Here is an 18,702-nt window from a genome sequence, read left to right on the forward strand (position 1 = left end):
TTTTACAGATTGCTCCAACCTACAGACTGGCAAAGAAATTACTGTCTCTGCAAAATCTAGATCACAGGCACATTTTAGAAAGGGTATTTTAACAGATTTTTTTTTTTTCATTATTTTACATTGATAAATCAAAGTCAATTAGCATTTCGAGTTGCAGAAAAAAAAGCCTTCATAGATGCAAGTTCAAAAACTAGAGGCAAGCAATCCTATCCCTTAAATAAAATAATAAACAAAGCAAGCAAGCAAGGAAAAACCCATCAGGTGACTTAAAGCCACTTTCAGTATCTGTTAGCTTGAGTAATGAATACTTAACATAGGCAATTTCTCAAAACGACAATCCTTAAACTCAAACACTTCAGAGCTTTCAGGTATTAGATCCGAAGCTTCATAGAGATACTTTTTGTTGAAAAGCCTTTACAAAGCATGCTGCACCAAAGTTCACAGGACACAGCTGAGAAAGTAATGGGGAGACCACAACTAAAAATAGAAAGTAATGGGGAGACCACAGCTAAAAATAAGTAGGAAAATGAAGTTTCCCTACACTGCTTAGGCAAAGACATGTTTTCTCCTTACATCAGATAAAAGCATAACCACATAGATAAATCACAGAGAACCACTGACGTAGCTACACAGTATTTTGGGAGCCAGATCCTCTGACTTATATGCAACAGAAGATGGAATTTGCACAGGCTGAGGTTTTCTGCCCAATACAGCCTGTACGGTACCAAATCCACTGCACTGTCTTTGTTAGATGATGGGAATAATTGCCCCTTTGTTTTTGAGGAACATGAGAGTTTGTAGAAGTTTTTACTCATCAAAGAGCATTTTTAAAAAAATAACTAGTGCAAACAAAATTATACTCAAGATTTGGACACAGGCTCCAAATATGTCAACTTCTATCAAAATACTAAAATCAAACTCAATATTGACAATAACGCTGTACTCAGTGCTATTAAATATATATATACGTGTATATCGCTAACCGTATGTTTCAGTAATAAAGCTTCTCAAGTTTAACAGTGGAGTATATGCTGCACTAAGTGTTCAATAATATTATCAATTTGGGCAATGATACTAGTTACCTTGTCACAGGCTGTACAGTTTTTAATAACTTAAAGGCAATACCTCCTGTGTTGACAACCACTGTTTACTGTCATACTTTTAAATTAACTGTTACAGATTTAGATCAGATTATATCAACTATAACACACTTCAGATCAATTATTTTGTGCAATGGAGCATCTACTGTAGGCTATTACTATTGATATTCTTTGTGATAGAGTCAAATAAATCTGCCATCATAGACAGTAGCTCTACTCGCCTCTATTCTCATAGGATTTCCATGCCATGGGAAGTGGGTCTTGATGCAGCAGCCCAGAAAAAAAGGTATGGGAAACACGTAGCAGAGCAATAGGCTGGGAAAGACGATTGAAATGTAAATAGGAACGAGGGGCACAAAGCAAGTACAAAGCAACTACACTGTAAGAGATGCTGTCAATGAGTCAGACTGGATTCACTGTAGGCTTCAGGATATGATGCTGTGAAGCAAAATACTGTTTAGGACTGTAAACATGACAACAGGATGGGCTCCATGCAGGACTAGGAGGCAGAAATTCTTGCCAGTGCATGAACCAACTTAAAGAGAAAGTTGTGCTCAGATTGGCAGCACTCTCCTGCACAGAACGGTGTTCTGGCTATGCTAGCAGTAAGAATGAGATAAGGGCTTCAGAGGATCCAGTAGAGCCACATAGCAAGAAAGAAAGGTAGAGGGCATTTTCCTACAAAAAAATAGCTTTTTATTAAGTAAGGCTTTGCTGAATGTGGAAAAGCAGAAACAAGCTGGTGACAAGTCCAGGGTTTAGCAATTTTCAGCTAAAGATGTCAGATTTTCAGATGCCAAAACACTGATGAGGGGTGGGGGGTTGGGATAGGGCAGATCTACATTTTCTGCCTTTTTTTTTTTTTTAATGAAAATTGAATTTTTGTTCTGCTGTTGAATTTTTCATCAGGAAAATAATATCTGATTAAGTCTTCCCAGAAGACCTAGGAACTAGTCACATTATTACAAAGGGAAATAAAACAACTCTATGGACGGGAAAGGCAGTTGCCTCAGTTGTAACGTTTGACAAAGCTTGAAAACACAAAGGAACAATAGTAGCAATGATAAAACTGTATAAATAAGCTCTGGGAGAAAGCATAGATATCATTGGTCTGAAAACAGTTAACATCAAGAACTGATGAAGGCATCCTTCCCAGCAGTGGTTGTGGCAGGAATAGTAGAACAGGAAGACATCTTAGTGATACTGCTTGCCTTACAACTGGCAACACAGCCACAAGGAAAAGGGAGAGAAAACTGATCTGAAAAGTGACTGATGCTGTGGAAGCAGGAGGAGAAGGAAGAGGAAGCAGTCCCCAAGGGAGCAGAGCAGGCACATTGAAATGAAACATCTCTACTTGAGATCTGCCAGCACAAGATTGTCCCCAGCTCCCTAAGACCCTGGGGGTGAACACCAGCAGAGGAAACAGTGCTTTGGGACTGCACTGCTATACCAGCTTAAAACTCCACATCGATCTGGTTGAAGAAGAGCTTGTTGGCAGAGGATCTCTGGGCAGCATGCAGGATGTTTGGAGAGGTGAGCATCCCAAATCCAACACAGCTAACGGGAAAGAACTACAGAGGATATGTTATGCAAATAATCCTAGTTTCAAATTGTAATCACTTCTGTTTGATTTTTGCCACTGTTCCTTGCAGAGCAAGGCTGAGGATTCACTCACGTACTGTATTTTAACAATGAGCCAAAAGAGATGGGTGGACTTTATGATTTTTGCAGACATGACAGATCTATTATTTGCCAAGTTGATATCCATGAATAGATGGAATTTGATAGAGTAATGAGACAATTTATTAAAATATACCATGGTGTTACATAGGTTTAACAAGGATGTGTCAGATCTGTTTCTTTAAGAGAAGTAGTACATTTAAAAAATGTAAAAGGCCTCAGATTTGCCATTAGAAATGGAAGACTACTGTTACATTTCTTTGTGATAAAAAATATCCTTTTGAGATTGCCTAATGCATTTCATATGAGTATGCTCATTCTAGATTAACTGGTACCTTGAAAAAATGTGAATGCAACATCGTGAAAAGACAAAATAATTCAGTAATTTGAAACTAAAGAAGTTACTTCCCCTCCAATGCCTTTTATTCCTCAATCCACTTTACTTTTATTTTTTAAAGTACATTGAAAATAGAAGAAAACCTTACCTGGATGGAATATCATTTTTTGCTTGAATATTAGGGGAAGAGAAAGGAAGCTCACTGACCCAAATAAAGTTTTACAAGAATGTTCCATACAGAACATTTGGCCACCAAGATTAAGATGAAAAGAGAGCAATAGTCAGATAGTTTCATGTAAAGATATACATAACTGTGCATCAACAAGAATACAGGAAGAGCATATCCGACTGTAAGAGACTGTGTCAGTGAGAACCACCATTTCCACGGCAGACGTTTGTCTCAGCATTGCTATGGCAGGAAACTCCCACCATTGCCACAGCAGAGGTATATCTCAACATTGCTAAGGTAGGAAACCCACTGACTGACACCATGAAGCAACAGGGGGAACTAATCTTGAAAAACTTAACCAAACTCTTGTGCATGCACCTGGGCCTGGGGTCAAGAGGATTGAGGGGCCTGGAGACCCTCAAGGACCACCTGACGGCATTGGGCATGCACACCACTGCCAGGTGGAAAGTGTAGTTAAGCAGAACAGCTCATGACAAGCCTATAAAAGAACGGAACCAATGAACATCAGACCGAACGTTCCCCCACCAGACTTGGAAATGAATCAGACTTTCGGAATACCACAGCTCCAGGGTGGTAGCTATTGCTGTGAACTCTTTCATTCTTTCCTTCTTTTCTCTCTTTATCTCTTGCTTTCTCCTTTGCATTTGCAAACCTGCTGTCAGGCAAATAAAGTTCCTTGGCTCTTGCTTCTATTTTGAGTCTTAATTCTGTTCCCGAGAATATAAGAAGAACCTCGCTCCAGTTTTGGACCTGCATGCGACACAGACCCAACATCCAGTTCCTAAACTTGTCGGTAATAACTAGGAAAGTACAATAAACTGGAATGGACATGTTCATCACAACAACCAGACCTGGCAGAGGGGGTTCTTGACAGACAGTTGAAAGGCTGGTAAAATACTTCTATAACTTTTTGCCCCTGTGTGACTCCATGTACTGGCTGGGGCACATCAGAGCTAGAAAGAAAACTTTCATTGGGTTTTGCACAGGCCTTGCTTTAGTAACAGACATCCAAAAGCAGACATGAACAGAGCATTGTGACAGCCTCTGAACTTTCTCAGGGAGCATGTTTCCCTGTCCCAGAACAACAGCATGAAACTATTTTAACTCTTAATGAAATGGGAGGCAAATGGGCACTGACCCATTGCGAGGGCTGTCCCCGGCCTCAAGCTCAGAGGAAGCATTGGTGTTAGATCTGTAACACCCCGTTCCTAATAAAACAACAAGAAATCCTTGCACAGATCAAACAGCATTAGGGGGAGTGTGTGCACAGCAAAACAGTCTGTGTGTTATCTCAAAACACAATGTTTGATGCTTCTTTATCTGTGTTAACGCACCTTAGAAGTCACACTGCTCCCAGTATAATGCCTTCACCCAAACCCTTCTTCCTGTTGGCTTCACTTTATCAGACAGTTGGGGATTTAAGTACATCACAGTGACATCTCCCACTATTAAGTGAAAGTGTGATGGATGACAGGAGCAGCACCTGCAAACAAGGCAGCTCACACCTTGTCAGCGCCAATCATATTTACCATCTGTCTTCCATTTATCTAACACAGACCTGACAGCCTTCTTTTATATTGTTTCATTTCTTACCACAAAGGTGTCTCTAAAGTTTTCTCCATTGAGAACTGACAAGTTCTACGGGAAGGAAATAAAACTCAAAGACATTGATTCCAGAAATGCAGAATCTCAAATCTCCCCACTTGTAAAAAAACCCAACAACAACACAAAAACCACACACACACACATAAAAAAAAACAAAACAAAACAAAACTCAACAAACCAAAACCCAAACAAAACAAAGCCAGATGGGGAAAATTGTATTTGCTTGACTACCTTACAAACAGACTGTGAAAGTTAATTCATAGTTGTACAGCACACCAAACACGACAAGAAGAAAAAAATTTATCAGCCAGTAGCATAGGTGTGATTTCACCGTAGCACTACTTTAGAAAGGCCATCACTGCACAAGCTTATATTAGAATATAACATTTATTACGATGAAACAATAAAGATACAAGACTGTCATCTTAGGCGCCGGTACGTAACACCCACTTTCTTCAACGTGTCACTTATCTATTTTATGCCACTGAATACAATCTGTCCGAATACAAATGCCACTGAAGTGTCAGCCCAGGGGATCACCAAGAGACTTACTTGGTTAAAGGCCACCTTTACAAAAAGGGCAAACCAAGCTACAAGGCCTGGAAAACTTGAAGATACGGTAAACTTGCTGTTTAAAATCTCAAGGTAGTGTTAAATAGTGTCAGGCATCGTTACCTTTCCTAAACAGTCACTTTGCTTCTAGTCCACGTAAAAAAAGGCTCAGAATGCTTTATCTTTTATCCTCTTTCCACCCCAAAAAGGATTAGACACATTCTAAGTTTTCAGATTTCCTTAGTACCAAAAGCTGTCTTTTGGTCATTCTTTACATTTTGCAAAATACATTTTAACAAACTTTGTCTAGGGAAAGAGGCAAGAAGAGGGAAGAAAGATCACATCTCCTGAAGTTACCTTAAATGCACTTTTTTATGCCTTCTAAAAATCAGAGTCATATTCAGCCACCAATATAAGATACATGGATTCTAGAAGTTGTTAAAATCAGATATAGACTTCCTGATCTGCTACTGTCATATGGCCAAAAGAAACTTCCTTTTGCCTATGGTAACATGGTAACATCTCTGGAGATACGTCCTTTGCAAGGACAAAGAACTCAGGGAAAATGTTAAATTCATTTTTACATTAAGACTGAGCAGTGGAACAGCTGAAATTTAAAGGCTGTAATTAAAGAGAATCAGAGGTTGTGGTTTTGTTGTTTTTTGGGGGTTGTGTGGTGGTGTGTTTTTTTTTAATTCCTCCTCTCTCCTTAGTTTTAAATTGGCAAAGTAGTCCACAAAAACAGCTTGAAGAGGAAGGGAGGTTAAAAGAATAAAATAAGTAGTCAGTTATGCGTGTTGTGGAGATTTTAGGAGCTGTTTAAAACGGAATGTGGAAGGGGATGTTTAAGTGACAGAACAAACCAAAGCTATAGACAGAGGAAGTGAAAAATGCAGATCAGGATTCTTTTCAATCTGGCAGAAGAGGTACGAATTCAGGGTTTGGATACCATGAAATAGCCACATAATCTAAGGTCTAGAGGAAAGCCCATCTCATTACAGATTTTTGTGTTGCTGGTAACCTTCCTGATCACCACTTATTGTCTGATTGTTTCTACTACTAAAATATGATTTATTTCAGCACTAGGAATAAAATTTGATTTAGCTCATCACTAGAAGAGCACACAAGCAATTTGATACAATGTCAGTCTTGTTCAGATTTTCTTGCTGTATAAAATGAGTGCTAATGATCTTGACTCTGCTATCCTCATGTATTCATGCAGCCTTTTTCATGTTTGCTGCACTATTATTGATTTATTTTTAAATAAAACGAGTAAAAGAAGTTCAAGTAATCTAAACTCTAGGGGCCTTTTAGGAAAAAAAAATCCCAATTATCAATGAGCATGTCTTATTCACTAACACAACTTCACGCTAGTCACTGTATTCCCACAATTATCATCAGAAAGAAGATATTAAAATACCACAGACAGATCAAAAAATCCTCTCATTTGTTAATAAAAATGGTACCTATGTATCTCTGACCCATAAATTTAATTTACAAATGCAGAAATATCATAAATACAGTTTATGTAATATCTCACCTTTCTCACAATATCTGTTTTACAGGTTTCCAGTATAACCTTCTCTAATTTCCTAAGAATAATGGTATTTTACTTTTTACTTCTTTCCTCCAGAAATCTGGTGATAGAGTTTGACAGTGAAACCCAAAACTATTAGGTTAGGATAACGTAGACCAATTTAACAGTATAAAAATCAGGACACTTCTTGATGCTAGTGAAGCTCAACCAGATTTCTTCAAAATGAAAAGACATACAAGAGTAGCAACACAAACTACACTGTAGCTTAAAAAAAAAAAAAAAACCAAAACCAGAATGCACTTCAATTAAATAGGAGCAGCATTAGATCCTGCATACTTCCCCATGTACCACCGGGATTCTGTCCTATCGAACACTGGTACGCTATGGCAGACTGTCAGTTTCTGCCGAAATCCACATCACAATGTGAGAAGAGATAGATGCAACATAAAAAGCACATTTCCCAATGTTCTGGTGAACTCTGGTACCCTGGACTACACTTCTGAGTGAAGAAATGAAAAGAATGTTTTTCTACATTTTTCAGGAAGTGGAAAAAAAATAAATCGGATTTGGAAAATCAAAGAATCTATAATCATCAGTTGCTGTCAGAACTTTGTTCTTAAGGGTTAATAACTGTATATAATTTAGCACACAAGATTCACTATCTACAAGTTGAATAGCTGTTTAAAAAAAGAGTTACAAATTTTTTTCACTCACGAATGCATTTATGCCTGACATTATGTACTTCAAGGCAGTTACATCTCTACCATGTTGATTCCCCTCCAGATTTAGGAAAACAAATTTAAAAGGTTGCAAGCAGGAGGTATCAATATAATCAACTTTAAAGCAAAACATGCTAATAAAGAAGAACTGTATGTACACTGTAGAATCAAAAAACTCATGTTGCTACGTTTGAAATACTATGGGATCCCTATGTATATTAATTGTAATGTATGTAACAGCACAGTGTTAATAATCAGCAGTAATTTGGGACTGCAGCAAACAAGAACTGCAATTGCATAACGCTAGGAACTCTGAAGCATTCATTACTGAAAGCATTTAGAAGGACTGACGTGAAATAATACTTTATATGTTTTCCATTCTCAGCAAAAAACTGAAAAGAAATCTTTATCTGAAATGTCAGTTTCCAGTATACATATCTTTACATTTGGAGAAAAACAGTAAAACAAACTAGATTAGAATATTTTCCAAAAACTTCAGGGATCCTTCAACACCTTTTGATGGGAAGGATAGAGAGTCTTCAGCCTTCTCTGGTCACCAACATGTGAAAAGACGACAAAACAGTCTGGGACTGCATGGGCTGTCCGTCCAGGGCTGGTCAGTGTCAAGGGACTCTCAGGTTTTCCTTTGATCCAGAGGCACGGCTGTGGGCTCTACAGCAGCTTTCTTCGGGCTAGGATATACCACACTATTTGTGCCTCTGCACACAACCCTCCCATGTGGCCAGTTACAAAGAATGCAATGAATAATTAATTTGCATTAAAAGCAGAGAAGAAGATATGATAAAAGCACAGGACACTCAATCACTTATTTTATAAAGATATTCAGTACTGCTTCACTGGGAAGATACAGTTGCTCATTGCTTGTGTACACCATGTCATCTTCAAATAACAGTTGATACTAGCAGTGATAAAATGGCTTCAGAGAACTTAAGTGACAAGGCCAAGACCAAAGAAGAAGCAAGCCTGTGAATTAAGCTGAGAAATCAGTCAGCTTCTTAAGGCTCCATGTTCCAGTCCAATCTTACAACCTGATGCTTACAGCAGTATTCCATATTTATCCATCATATACACTTTACCTCCTTCCTTCCCTCTAACTCTCACACCCATACAGAGTCAAGACAAGTATTTTTAATTTCTTTAGTTCATTAAAAACCAAAACCTAGACCTAGACCTTATAGTCCAATTCTTTCACAAAATTAAAAAGTCAGTTTAATGTTCACTACTGTAAATCTTCCACTGCACAGAACAGCAGTATGAGAAAAAAAGAACAAAAGGTACCTTTCCCTATATATTTTATTATTTAGCAGTTTCTAGAAGGTTCCCCTGAGAGACAATTTCCTATTAGAAAGGGGATAGAGTTTACTCTAAACATAATTGTTTTGAAACAAAAAGTATTCAGTAGTGATGAGTCATTTTTGACTTTCAGTTGTTTTTCAAGGCTGTTTCTTCCTTTTTGACCTGTATATCCTACATTTTCCATCTGTTCAAGCCATGATTTCCAGTCCACTGGAGCAAAAGCAATGGTAAAAGAATTTTGCCAGCAGCCCTTGGCCTCACTTTATGACTACAGTTCCAAATCTGGCTGCCACTCAAGGTAGAACTTTTAAAAATAAGGCACTGTTTCAAAATAAAAATTAATAAAATTTTCTCAGAAAAGAGTTATATTGGGGGGCAGGGAAGGGGCCCTTTATCAGAGAGGAGATGAGAGTGAGAAGAGACCAGATAGATGCAGCACACAGTGGCTTTATTGTATCTGCAATACAGGAGCAGAAACCACAAAGACCAATAGCCATTAACGTGCACAACTATCACCGGCACACCCCTCTTTGTCCCAAGGAGCAGTACTGCTACTGCAATCAGAGGACACAGCATGGAGGTAGTCACTATTCACCACACTGCCAGGTCAGAGAAGGGGAAACAAGAAGGAGGCAGATTAACTGATTCTCTTAAAGTCACCCTGGAAGTTTACAGATTATTGGGTACCAAACTGGTGTCTGCAAGAAAAAATCTGATGTCTTCATTATATGACAATGTCTGGCAGTGCTAACCATGTTAGCCTCTTATTAACTAGATGCAGCAGATACCCATAGAATTCATTTATGGACTTCACAAACGAAGGACCTAGAAAAGTTTTTCCTTACACTCTTTGGTATTCCCTTCCAAACCTTGGAACCCCCAAGTTGGAAGCAGCTGGGAGTTTGTTAGAGCGAAGTCCCGCTTCTCAAGAGGCCTGTGAAAAATCAGTCTGGTGAATCATGTCATCTTGAAACACATTACTTTCTCTACAGCCCTTAGCTCTAAGGCCTGCTATGTGATCGGATTAATGTGCAATCCTGGATTTTCCCTGCCTAGTTTGTACTGCATAACAGGCATAGGTTTTCTCATATAGAAATACAAAAACTGGCCACCAGTTGGTGAAACAGGAAAAAGGGACCATTTGGAAAATACAGAAGGACCTTCTCTGTCTAACAGCTCAGGCCAGAGACTGCTCTTCCTCTCCCCAAACTGCAGGTTCTTAGACTCAACATTTGTGTTTCAGTGGGCAAGGTCTGTTATCCTTTCCTATGTATTATGATCAATCATTTTCTTGATTATTTATACAAAGGGTCATTTCAGCTCCTTTTTGCTTCATCTCAACTCACAGGATGGAGGATATGTCTGCCTATGCCCTGATACTCACATGTTCTAACATGATAAAGTTTCTTTCTGTCTACCCTGACCCAATGTCTGTACCTCTACAAACCAAGATAATTTAAAGTTTTAGAGACTTGAAACTCAATCAGGTCACAAAAAAATTCTCCGATGGCTTTTACACAATGCCAGCTGAAGAGTCTGTTGAGAAATCAGAACAGGCAGCATACCACACATGCAGTCTTTTGCTTAGGTGACCCTGTCAAAAGAGAACCTATATGGTGTAATCATAGAACTGTAAAATGGTTTGGGTTGGAACAGACCTTTAAAGATCATATAGTTATGGATAATGGATATACTAGACTGACATGCAATTCTGAAACAGGGCCTTATTTCAGTCAAACTCTACCCCAGTATCTAAAGCACTGAAGAGTTTACTCCCAAAGAGAGGGCCACGAAAAGTGGTGTTAGCATCTTGTTTAACACTGGGATTATAGAAGAGGCCAACATAAAGAATTTAAGCCAAAGTATTTAATCAAGCTGAATTTTTTGCTCTTACATGGTAGTTGCTTTTTCCCTTACAGCAGAATATACATATAATTTAGCAACCAATGAAAACTGAATTAGCTATGCACGTGTCATGGAGGGATTAATGCAGAACAGAAATACTACAGTTCTGACCAAGAAAACAACCAAACAAAAGCTTAGACATGTGGTTTGATCAAAGACAGACAGGCAATAATGCTTTAGAAGAACAGTAGAACAGATACTATAACTACCCTGATATTGTAGCAGATTATAGTCTTGAAGCCAGTTACTGTTAGAAAAGTAGGTCGAGAGAAATCAAAACTCATGAAAGCGAGATGATTAACAGCAAGCTGTTACAGAAGTTTGATTTTAAAAGGTAACAGCAAATTGATGTTTTTGAAGAAGAAAACACCACATTTTTCATTTTGAACTGATATTTGCTATCTATATTTAGGTTTTTTGGTGGTTTATGATACCTTAGATTTCAAAATAAAGAGCTAAAATATAGACACATCATTTCTTTTTGTTCCAGAAAATTAAATTTAGAAGCATTCATTTAAAAGTCCAGGTGTCCAGTTTTCATCCTAATTTAAACAAAGCAAGATTTTTGAAAATTTTACAAACCTACATATAATTATCATGATTATAACTAGCTCTACTTTAAACTGATCACAGCTCACAGAAATATATATGCTTTGAAGTCAGATTTCTACAACCCTTCATTCACAAATTAAAAACAATGAATTATTTTTACCTTAATTCTCTCTTAGATAGAAAAGGTTTTTAATGTTTATTTTTAAACCAATTTTCGTATGTAGTAGAAGTTTCCCTGCATGTCTGAAGTAATATCTCTTTAAATTCATAAAGACAGGCATCCCTGAATGCTTACTATGAGGAACTCTGTCATCTTGAAATTAGTCACTCAGGAAATGACTTAAATGTTAGGCAGATTGACTCAGAAAATGAAAACCTGATATGATAAGGAGTGTGCATAGCCTACTGATGTTTGCCCTCTACCAGATGAAGAAGAAATAACTGTCCTTGAGACAGCATCTAAGTGCTGTGGTAATTCATTTTATAAATTACACACTTGCAATAGAAAAAGGCAGGGGGGGGCAGTGGGGGGGCAGGAATAAATAAATCATGAGAATTACTAGTTCGAGCCCTTACTACTTAGGTCAGTGGAGTCAAATCTGACTTACTCCTTACTCCACTATGCGGTATACATGTAAGTTCAACAATGTAGCATTTACAGCTTTGTGCCATTTTAATAATTGAGCCCTGAAATATATCTTGGAGACGTTTTTGGAGTCTGAGGTGCATAACCACCAGAGAAAGGAAAGTGTATTTTGTCTCAAGTCAGAGTAGGATACAATTTCTTACCTGAAGGTACCAAGCATCTCTAGTGCTCAGCAACAGCTGTTAGATATGGTGCACCTGTGACATTTGTAACAGCAGGGAGTTCACCGCTCCCTGCTATCATGCACCTCCTCTTTTGGCAGTAAGTTTTGTGAGCCTTTGTAGGCTTTGGCACCAATGGCCATTTCTAGGACAAACACTGAGGACAGGTTAGTCAATCTCAGAAGCGAGATTACAACAGTTACCTCCAGTTCTAAAAAAGATTACATGAGTCATTGGTAAGGGATAAAAATGAAATCAGCTCTACACACAACAATTTTCCATGTCAGCCACACCACCTTAGTTTATGGAGCTGCAACACGGAAGGGCAAACTTAAAAAGACAACTGGACAGCCTCACTTGCACGCAATGCACATTGCTCTCAGTTAGCCACAGTACAGCCTGATAGTCTTTGCTGTTCTTCCTTGTATTAATACTGGTGGTCATAGTGAGCTTCCCACTCTAATACCCCAATGCTCAGAAAGCAAAGTAAACCAATACAGCACTTGACATTACATTCAAATCACCACCCCGCCCCCCCCACCCCCTCAGGTATTTTTCATTTTCAGAAACTGTTTTGGTATAGCAATAATACTTAGGAACATCAAACATACTGTAAAACAGAACCAGGCTTACAATAAGTTGGGGAAAGAGGTTTAAGCATATAAATCCTACTTAGATGCCTAATTCTTGCTCACATCCCAGGACTTGAGCTTTGCTAATTTTACCATAAGTTCAATAATAGATTAGGAGCATGGCAAACTCTAGCTCAGGAGACTTTACATGTCATCTCCTATTAGCACATAGGTAGGCCCAACCTCTACTATTCCAAATTTTTTAAGTGGTAATCAAAGGACAACTTCAAGAAAAGGCCTTTCTCACTCAGAGATCACAACTCAGACAATTCATACAATATTAGACTGAACAAGAGGAGAAACGTCAAGACAACCAGCTGCTATTCAATTTCTGTAGAGCTACAATGAAGGATTGTTGGGCAAATTAGACATGAGAAAGTGACTTTCTATACCAAGAGTAGAGAAACAAAGAATAAGGTATCAAAGAAATAAAAAACAGCCTTACCTCAGTGTGAACTGATCTTCTGTTGAATTTTTAGCAACAGATACAAGGAAAGTCAAAATGTCACCTTGCTTGACAGTCTTTGGTGCATACTGGATGGCAATATTATTATCCAATTTCATTTCATTTAAGGAAGGGCCAGCATGTGTCTGGAAAAGAAAAACACTTCCAATCCTCTGCAAGGGAGGTCCTGACTCATCAATGTCATTGTGCCCTGGTTGGATCCCATTACTTTTCCTTACATCCTCCTTTGTACATTCCCCTTTCTCATGTCCCGGCTGTATGGCATAGTAAAGTTCCACAGGGCTCCCTTCAGACTGATCCATTGATTTCTTACGGCCAGCAACAACCGTGGGGGGGTTAAACCAGCTTGGCAGGAGCTCCAGCTCTGCCACACACAACCCCAGATCTCCTTGCAATCTGCAGCTGCCTCTGACTTCCCGTGTCTCTCTGAAGGCAAACACCCGCAGGCAGGGCAGCTGTTCCATGGTGTTATAGTCATCCCAGTCCCTGCCCACAATGTAGAATAGGACCTGGACTTTGGGCTTGCTTGGGTAAATTTTGTCATTCATTATGAAGGCCTTAAGTTTCCAATTAAAGGAGAACTTGTTAGTAGATCCAAATGGATTTGAAGCCCACATTAAGTCCTGGGGCACTACTTGTTCAATGGAAAAAGGTCCATAGCTGGCATTTAACACAGGTGGTCTCTTGGATTTGTAGATCAGAAAGGATTCCACTCGGGACTGCAAGCTAGAATTCCTCATAATATCCTGATTAGCTTCCTTAAGAAAGAAGGAAACATCTGCATTGTGGATACGATAGGTCACAGGCAAGTAAGTTGGCAGTAAAGAAAATCTCTGTATACTCTCCAGGATCCCTCGACTCTCCGTCACTGTTGAAAGGAAAGGAGAGTTTAAAACATCAGATCTTCAAGTCATACTGTGACATAATTTTGCAGGCTTTATTTGATGGGATTGACAGTGCTGCAGCTGGTATTAGTGGCAACAGTAAGCATCATCAATGCATGCAGAAGTAGCCTAGGTAGATGATGATTTAGTTAGCTTGGAAAACACTAGGTTATTATATGTTCTTACATGGCAGCTAGAGTAAAAAAGGTAGCTTTTGTAGGTTTGCCCATGTCAAAGGTCGCACGTTCACTTGCAATAGATGTTTATTACTGGAGAGGAAAATTACTGAGTCAGCCTCTGCAACATAAGATCACTGCACAGGCGCATTTAAAAAAGGAATACTGAAGTAAGTTGTACCTGTACAAGAAACCAATGCAGTGATTTTACATCATCAAATACTGCACATGGAACACTTAAGAGTTTGCTTCAGCCTTCTTTTCAGCACTCAAGCAATAGATGGACTTTAGGTGCTTTACTGCTAAAGGCTGAATTTCACTTTAAGAACAGTTAGCGCAATAACCATTCATACAAAAGCTCCTTGCAACACTCTGGTACTAGAGGATTCCAAAAGAAGCTTTATTTGCATCCAATTTATAGTCCCCTCTATTCACTTTATCTATGAAAAGCAGGGTTTCTTCTGTAAATAACTATCAGGATTCGCTCCACTGTTGTTGTTGCCTACCTAACCCTACATTGTTCCTTAATACAACTGCATTATCTGTAGGCTGTACATCACTGCACACTGAAGGAACATTTTCAGTGACACTGAGCTTCTCACTGCAAGATACCTATTTTAACTGTGCCATCAAGCAATTATCTAAGGCAACGTATCATATTAAAGAATAAGCTCTCCTTCCTTTCTAGGAACTGTCACTCCCAAAAAGTAAAAACATACACTGGTAAAAAATACAGATGCAAATACAGTATGACCTTTCCTGTTTGAATATTGGACCTTCGTGCTTATGTCTTCACACCCTAACACCCTAATTGTAAAATAAACTGCATTTTTTTTCCATAGCAAATTCAAATCCTTACCCTTATTCAGAAGAGTGACAAAGGGTAACTACAGACAGAATTTTCAAAAGCAACCCAGTTTCCCAAGCTCTAGTCCACAAATGTTTAATTTGTCCTTATTTTTTGTTTGGCATCTGACTTAAATATTTAATTGTTCATCAAGTACCAGCCTAACTGATGTCAGTTACTGCTAAACACCAATCTACCACTTATTCACTGCAATTCATCGCAAGTACTAGAACAGAAGAGGCTTGTTACCTTCAAATTCTATGGGAAGATATTGTTAGTTCCTAGAAACCTCTGGTTTCAGACTGCAAGCATTCACCAAAAACAAATCTGGAAAATGCCTCTCAGCAATAAACCATCTTTTCTACCTAAAGCCTGCACAACCTGAAAGGGGAGTTCACCTCTGCAGGAGAGGAAGCCACACCAATGCTCCCCATAACCAGCACATGAATCATGGCACCTCCACAACAATGCAATTAAAGCAGGAGATCTCACTCTGCTGCAGACTCTGCCCAATCTCAGACAAGTTGCTTATGCTGTGCTGCTGTTCTCTGTCCAACTATTTATCTCCCCTCACCCTTGATCTGTGTAGACTGCAAATTCAACAGACTCATCTTACTGTCTATATAAGAGCACCAACTACAATAACGAGGCTGTCATCTTAGTTAAGGTCTTCAGGCATTAATGTCACACAAACCAACAAATCAGAAAACTGGAGCAAAGAATTTTCTATACAGAAAAAGCAAAATCAGCTTGCTATTAAAAGGGGGGGGGGGGGGGGGGCCCCAAAAAAAAAAAAAACCCAAACCAAAAAATATAACACACACACACACACACCCCAAAAAAAAACCAAACCCAACACAACAAACACAAACAAACCCCAGATAAGGGTGGATATCATTCAGCTGTAAGGCAGAAGGCACAATTCTTAGAATGAAAGGGGTCAGGAAGAAAAGATTGCAGAGAAGAGTTTCACAGTTTTGGATATCTTTCTCTCAATCTTGAAAAAATGAAATTCCTCTCCCAACGATCAAAATAAACCCTTACTTTTAAAAAAATTAAAGTAATGTCAACTCTTAAAACCCCAACTAGAATTTGAAATAAGTTCCATCTGAAGAATTGGGAAAATGGCCTCAGCACACATTATCATATGGGACTGTAAACTGCAACAGCAATAAAAGGCTGAAGTCCCCTGATCCCTAAAGCTGAAAAACTCAGCTTAGATCTTGTTTTATTTTAGAGGAAGTCACACACAAGGCTTTTCTGCTTGTTTTTAATCAAGAGTAAACTGCGGAGACTCTGAATTAAAAACCCCTCTATTTTAGTCTTGGTCTTTTCAGCATTCAGCTCCCACTCTCTCTCCAGATGTTCATTGATAGCAGATGAAGTTTTTGAAAACATTTTTCTAGATAATCCTCTAATAGAGATTTCTAACAACTCTAAATGGCTTTGCTAGTACTTAAGAGTTGCAAGGATCCATCTCTTCTATCCAGCCCTAAGGCAAAATCTGTTCTGCTGTTGTACTCTTCAGATTATCCAGCCCATAACAGTGTTCCTCCATTTAATGTCCCTTTTATAAATTCCACACTCATTTTATACACCTCCCAACAGCTTGGCAAAGCACCATTAAACACAGTGAGGCATCAAGAAGGCAACTTAGACAGTGGGAAAAAAGCTCAAGGTATTCAATTTTTTATTTCCCTTCTTTTGATTACAGCTCCCTCCCTTGCATTCCACAGGGAGAAGTACGTTATTTTTATATTAAAACTAAAAGTGTTTCACTAATATTTTTTAATCATTTATTTTAGTGTTTAATTATCTAAGGGATTAAAAATCTTCCATGTGTTTTCCCCATCTCCACAGGACAACATTCCTCAGAGTTTCTAGATCAATGACTCTTTGGAATACGAAAGCAACACAAATGAAAAAACCCTGAAGGTGAAATGCCTATTAAAAAAAGGAAACAATCTCACCAGATAGAGCGTGGTCCATTGGTTTTGAAATTTTGGGGCAATGGCAAACTGGTCTGATCACTGTTGCACTTCCTCCTATCATCAAGCTGTCGATGTGCACTGAATATAAATTGGCTTATGCTGGAAGCTGACAGCAGCTTTCCAAACATCCAAAGGCCAAAAAATCAAACAATTTTAGACTTTTATCTGTGGAGAGTTATAATCAGCACAAACAGAAAACAGTTCTCAAAAACTACACTGAGCTCTGCAGTACTATCTGGATTTTGACCATAAAAGTTAATTAAGGTTTCTGAAGGATAGGAAACTAAAACCAAAAACTATCAGCATCCTTAATTGCAACCATGACTGTTTTCGTACAAATTATGTATGTTTTTATAAATGCAGAATTGCAGAAGATTACAATTTTATGTGTTATTGGGTGAAACCCAGCATAAAAGTGGAGCTCTTAAGATGTGTACCTACCCTAAATATTACATAAGATCTATACTATAATAATCAAAATTCCCCAGGAATAAGCCACCTGAATAAATAAGACAATAATCACACAGTGATTCTCTGTTTTAGGATGTCAAACAAAATAAAAGATAGGTAACTTAAGCGCTGTTAAGGAAACAACATCAATAAAAAAAAATAGACCGTTAAATTCAGGAACTGCAGTTTACCACTATAAACCTGAAGGCTTGTCTACATGGGGAACTTGGCAGCAGAATAACTAAGTGCAAGAATACAGTACATTAACTAGGCCTTACTTGTTCTCTGTGTGGATGTATGGCACAGAGCACGTCATACTCTGTGTCAATACAAAAGCAGTGGTTGGTACCAGACTAAACCAAGCATTGAGGAATTTAATCTATCCGTATAAGGATAGATCCCTATGATCCATAGAGATCTGCTCAACTTTGAACTGATCACTTGTAGCAAGCTGCAAAATCATTTTATCTTAAGCTGAGACACTGCAGAGGAAAAAACCAGATTTTTCCAGAGGACCACAGCAAGCGATGCCTCACCTAGCTACTGAATCTCGAGGGGCTGACCCTCAGCTGGAATAGGCTGCTCCACTGCAAGGTCTGGCCAAAAGTAACTACTCCAACTGCAGAGTGGCGTTAACAGGATTCAGGAGATGTCCCAAACAGTTTGAAGCAAACCAATAAAACCTAATTATGATGCTGTGCTTATGCCAGGAGCTACTAGTTCTCAGTCCTTTAAAACTACATCTGTATTTGACCTCTTCTGCTGTGAACGGTTTGTTGAGGATTTCAATCAGTGGCTACCTGGGAAAGGGTGCTGTATGAGGGTGGTTTTCTTTCCTTTCTCTTTAGCAAATCTTCCCTGCCTGACACTTTTAAAAATACTTGTCATGGATAGAAAAAGCAAATTCTTTGCAGGTCAGTGAATTTGGGGGGGGGGGGGGGGGGGGAATTCCTAG

The 18,702-nt window shown here is 38.7% G+C and overlaps 1 protein-coding gene across 4 annotated transcripts in view; it reads right to left on the bottom strand.

Annotated features, from left to right (window-relative positions):
• Window positions 1-18,702, bottom strand: part of TMEM132D (transmembrane protein 132D) — a 261,573-nt gene that overhangs the window by 191,573 nt on the left and 51,298 nt on the right. For 3 of the 4 annotated variants that reach the window (XR_005829000.1, XM_040601761.1, XM_040601750.1), the window contains exon 2: window positions 13,379-14,267. The exons of the other annotated variant lie outside the window; for it this stretch is intronic. Coding sequence is in view for 2 of the 3 variants with exons in the window: in XM_040601761.1 (XP_040457695.1) it covers window positions 13,379-14,267 (889 nt within the window). In the remaining variant the exon portion in view is untranslated. The remainder of the gene's footprint in view (window positions 1-13,378; window positions 14,268-18,702) is intronic. 4 annotated transcript variants of the gene reach the window in all.

Source organism: Falco naumanni, chromosome 1, assembly GCF_017639655.2.
Source record: "Falco naumanni isolate bFalNau1 chromosome 1, bFalNau1.pat, whole genome shotgun sequence".
Lineage (NCBI taxonomy): Eukaryota > Metazoa > Chordata > Aves > Falconiformes > Falconidae > Falco > Falco naumanni.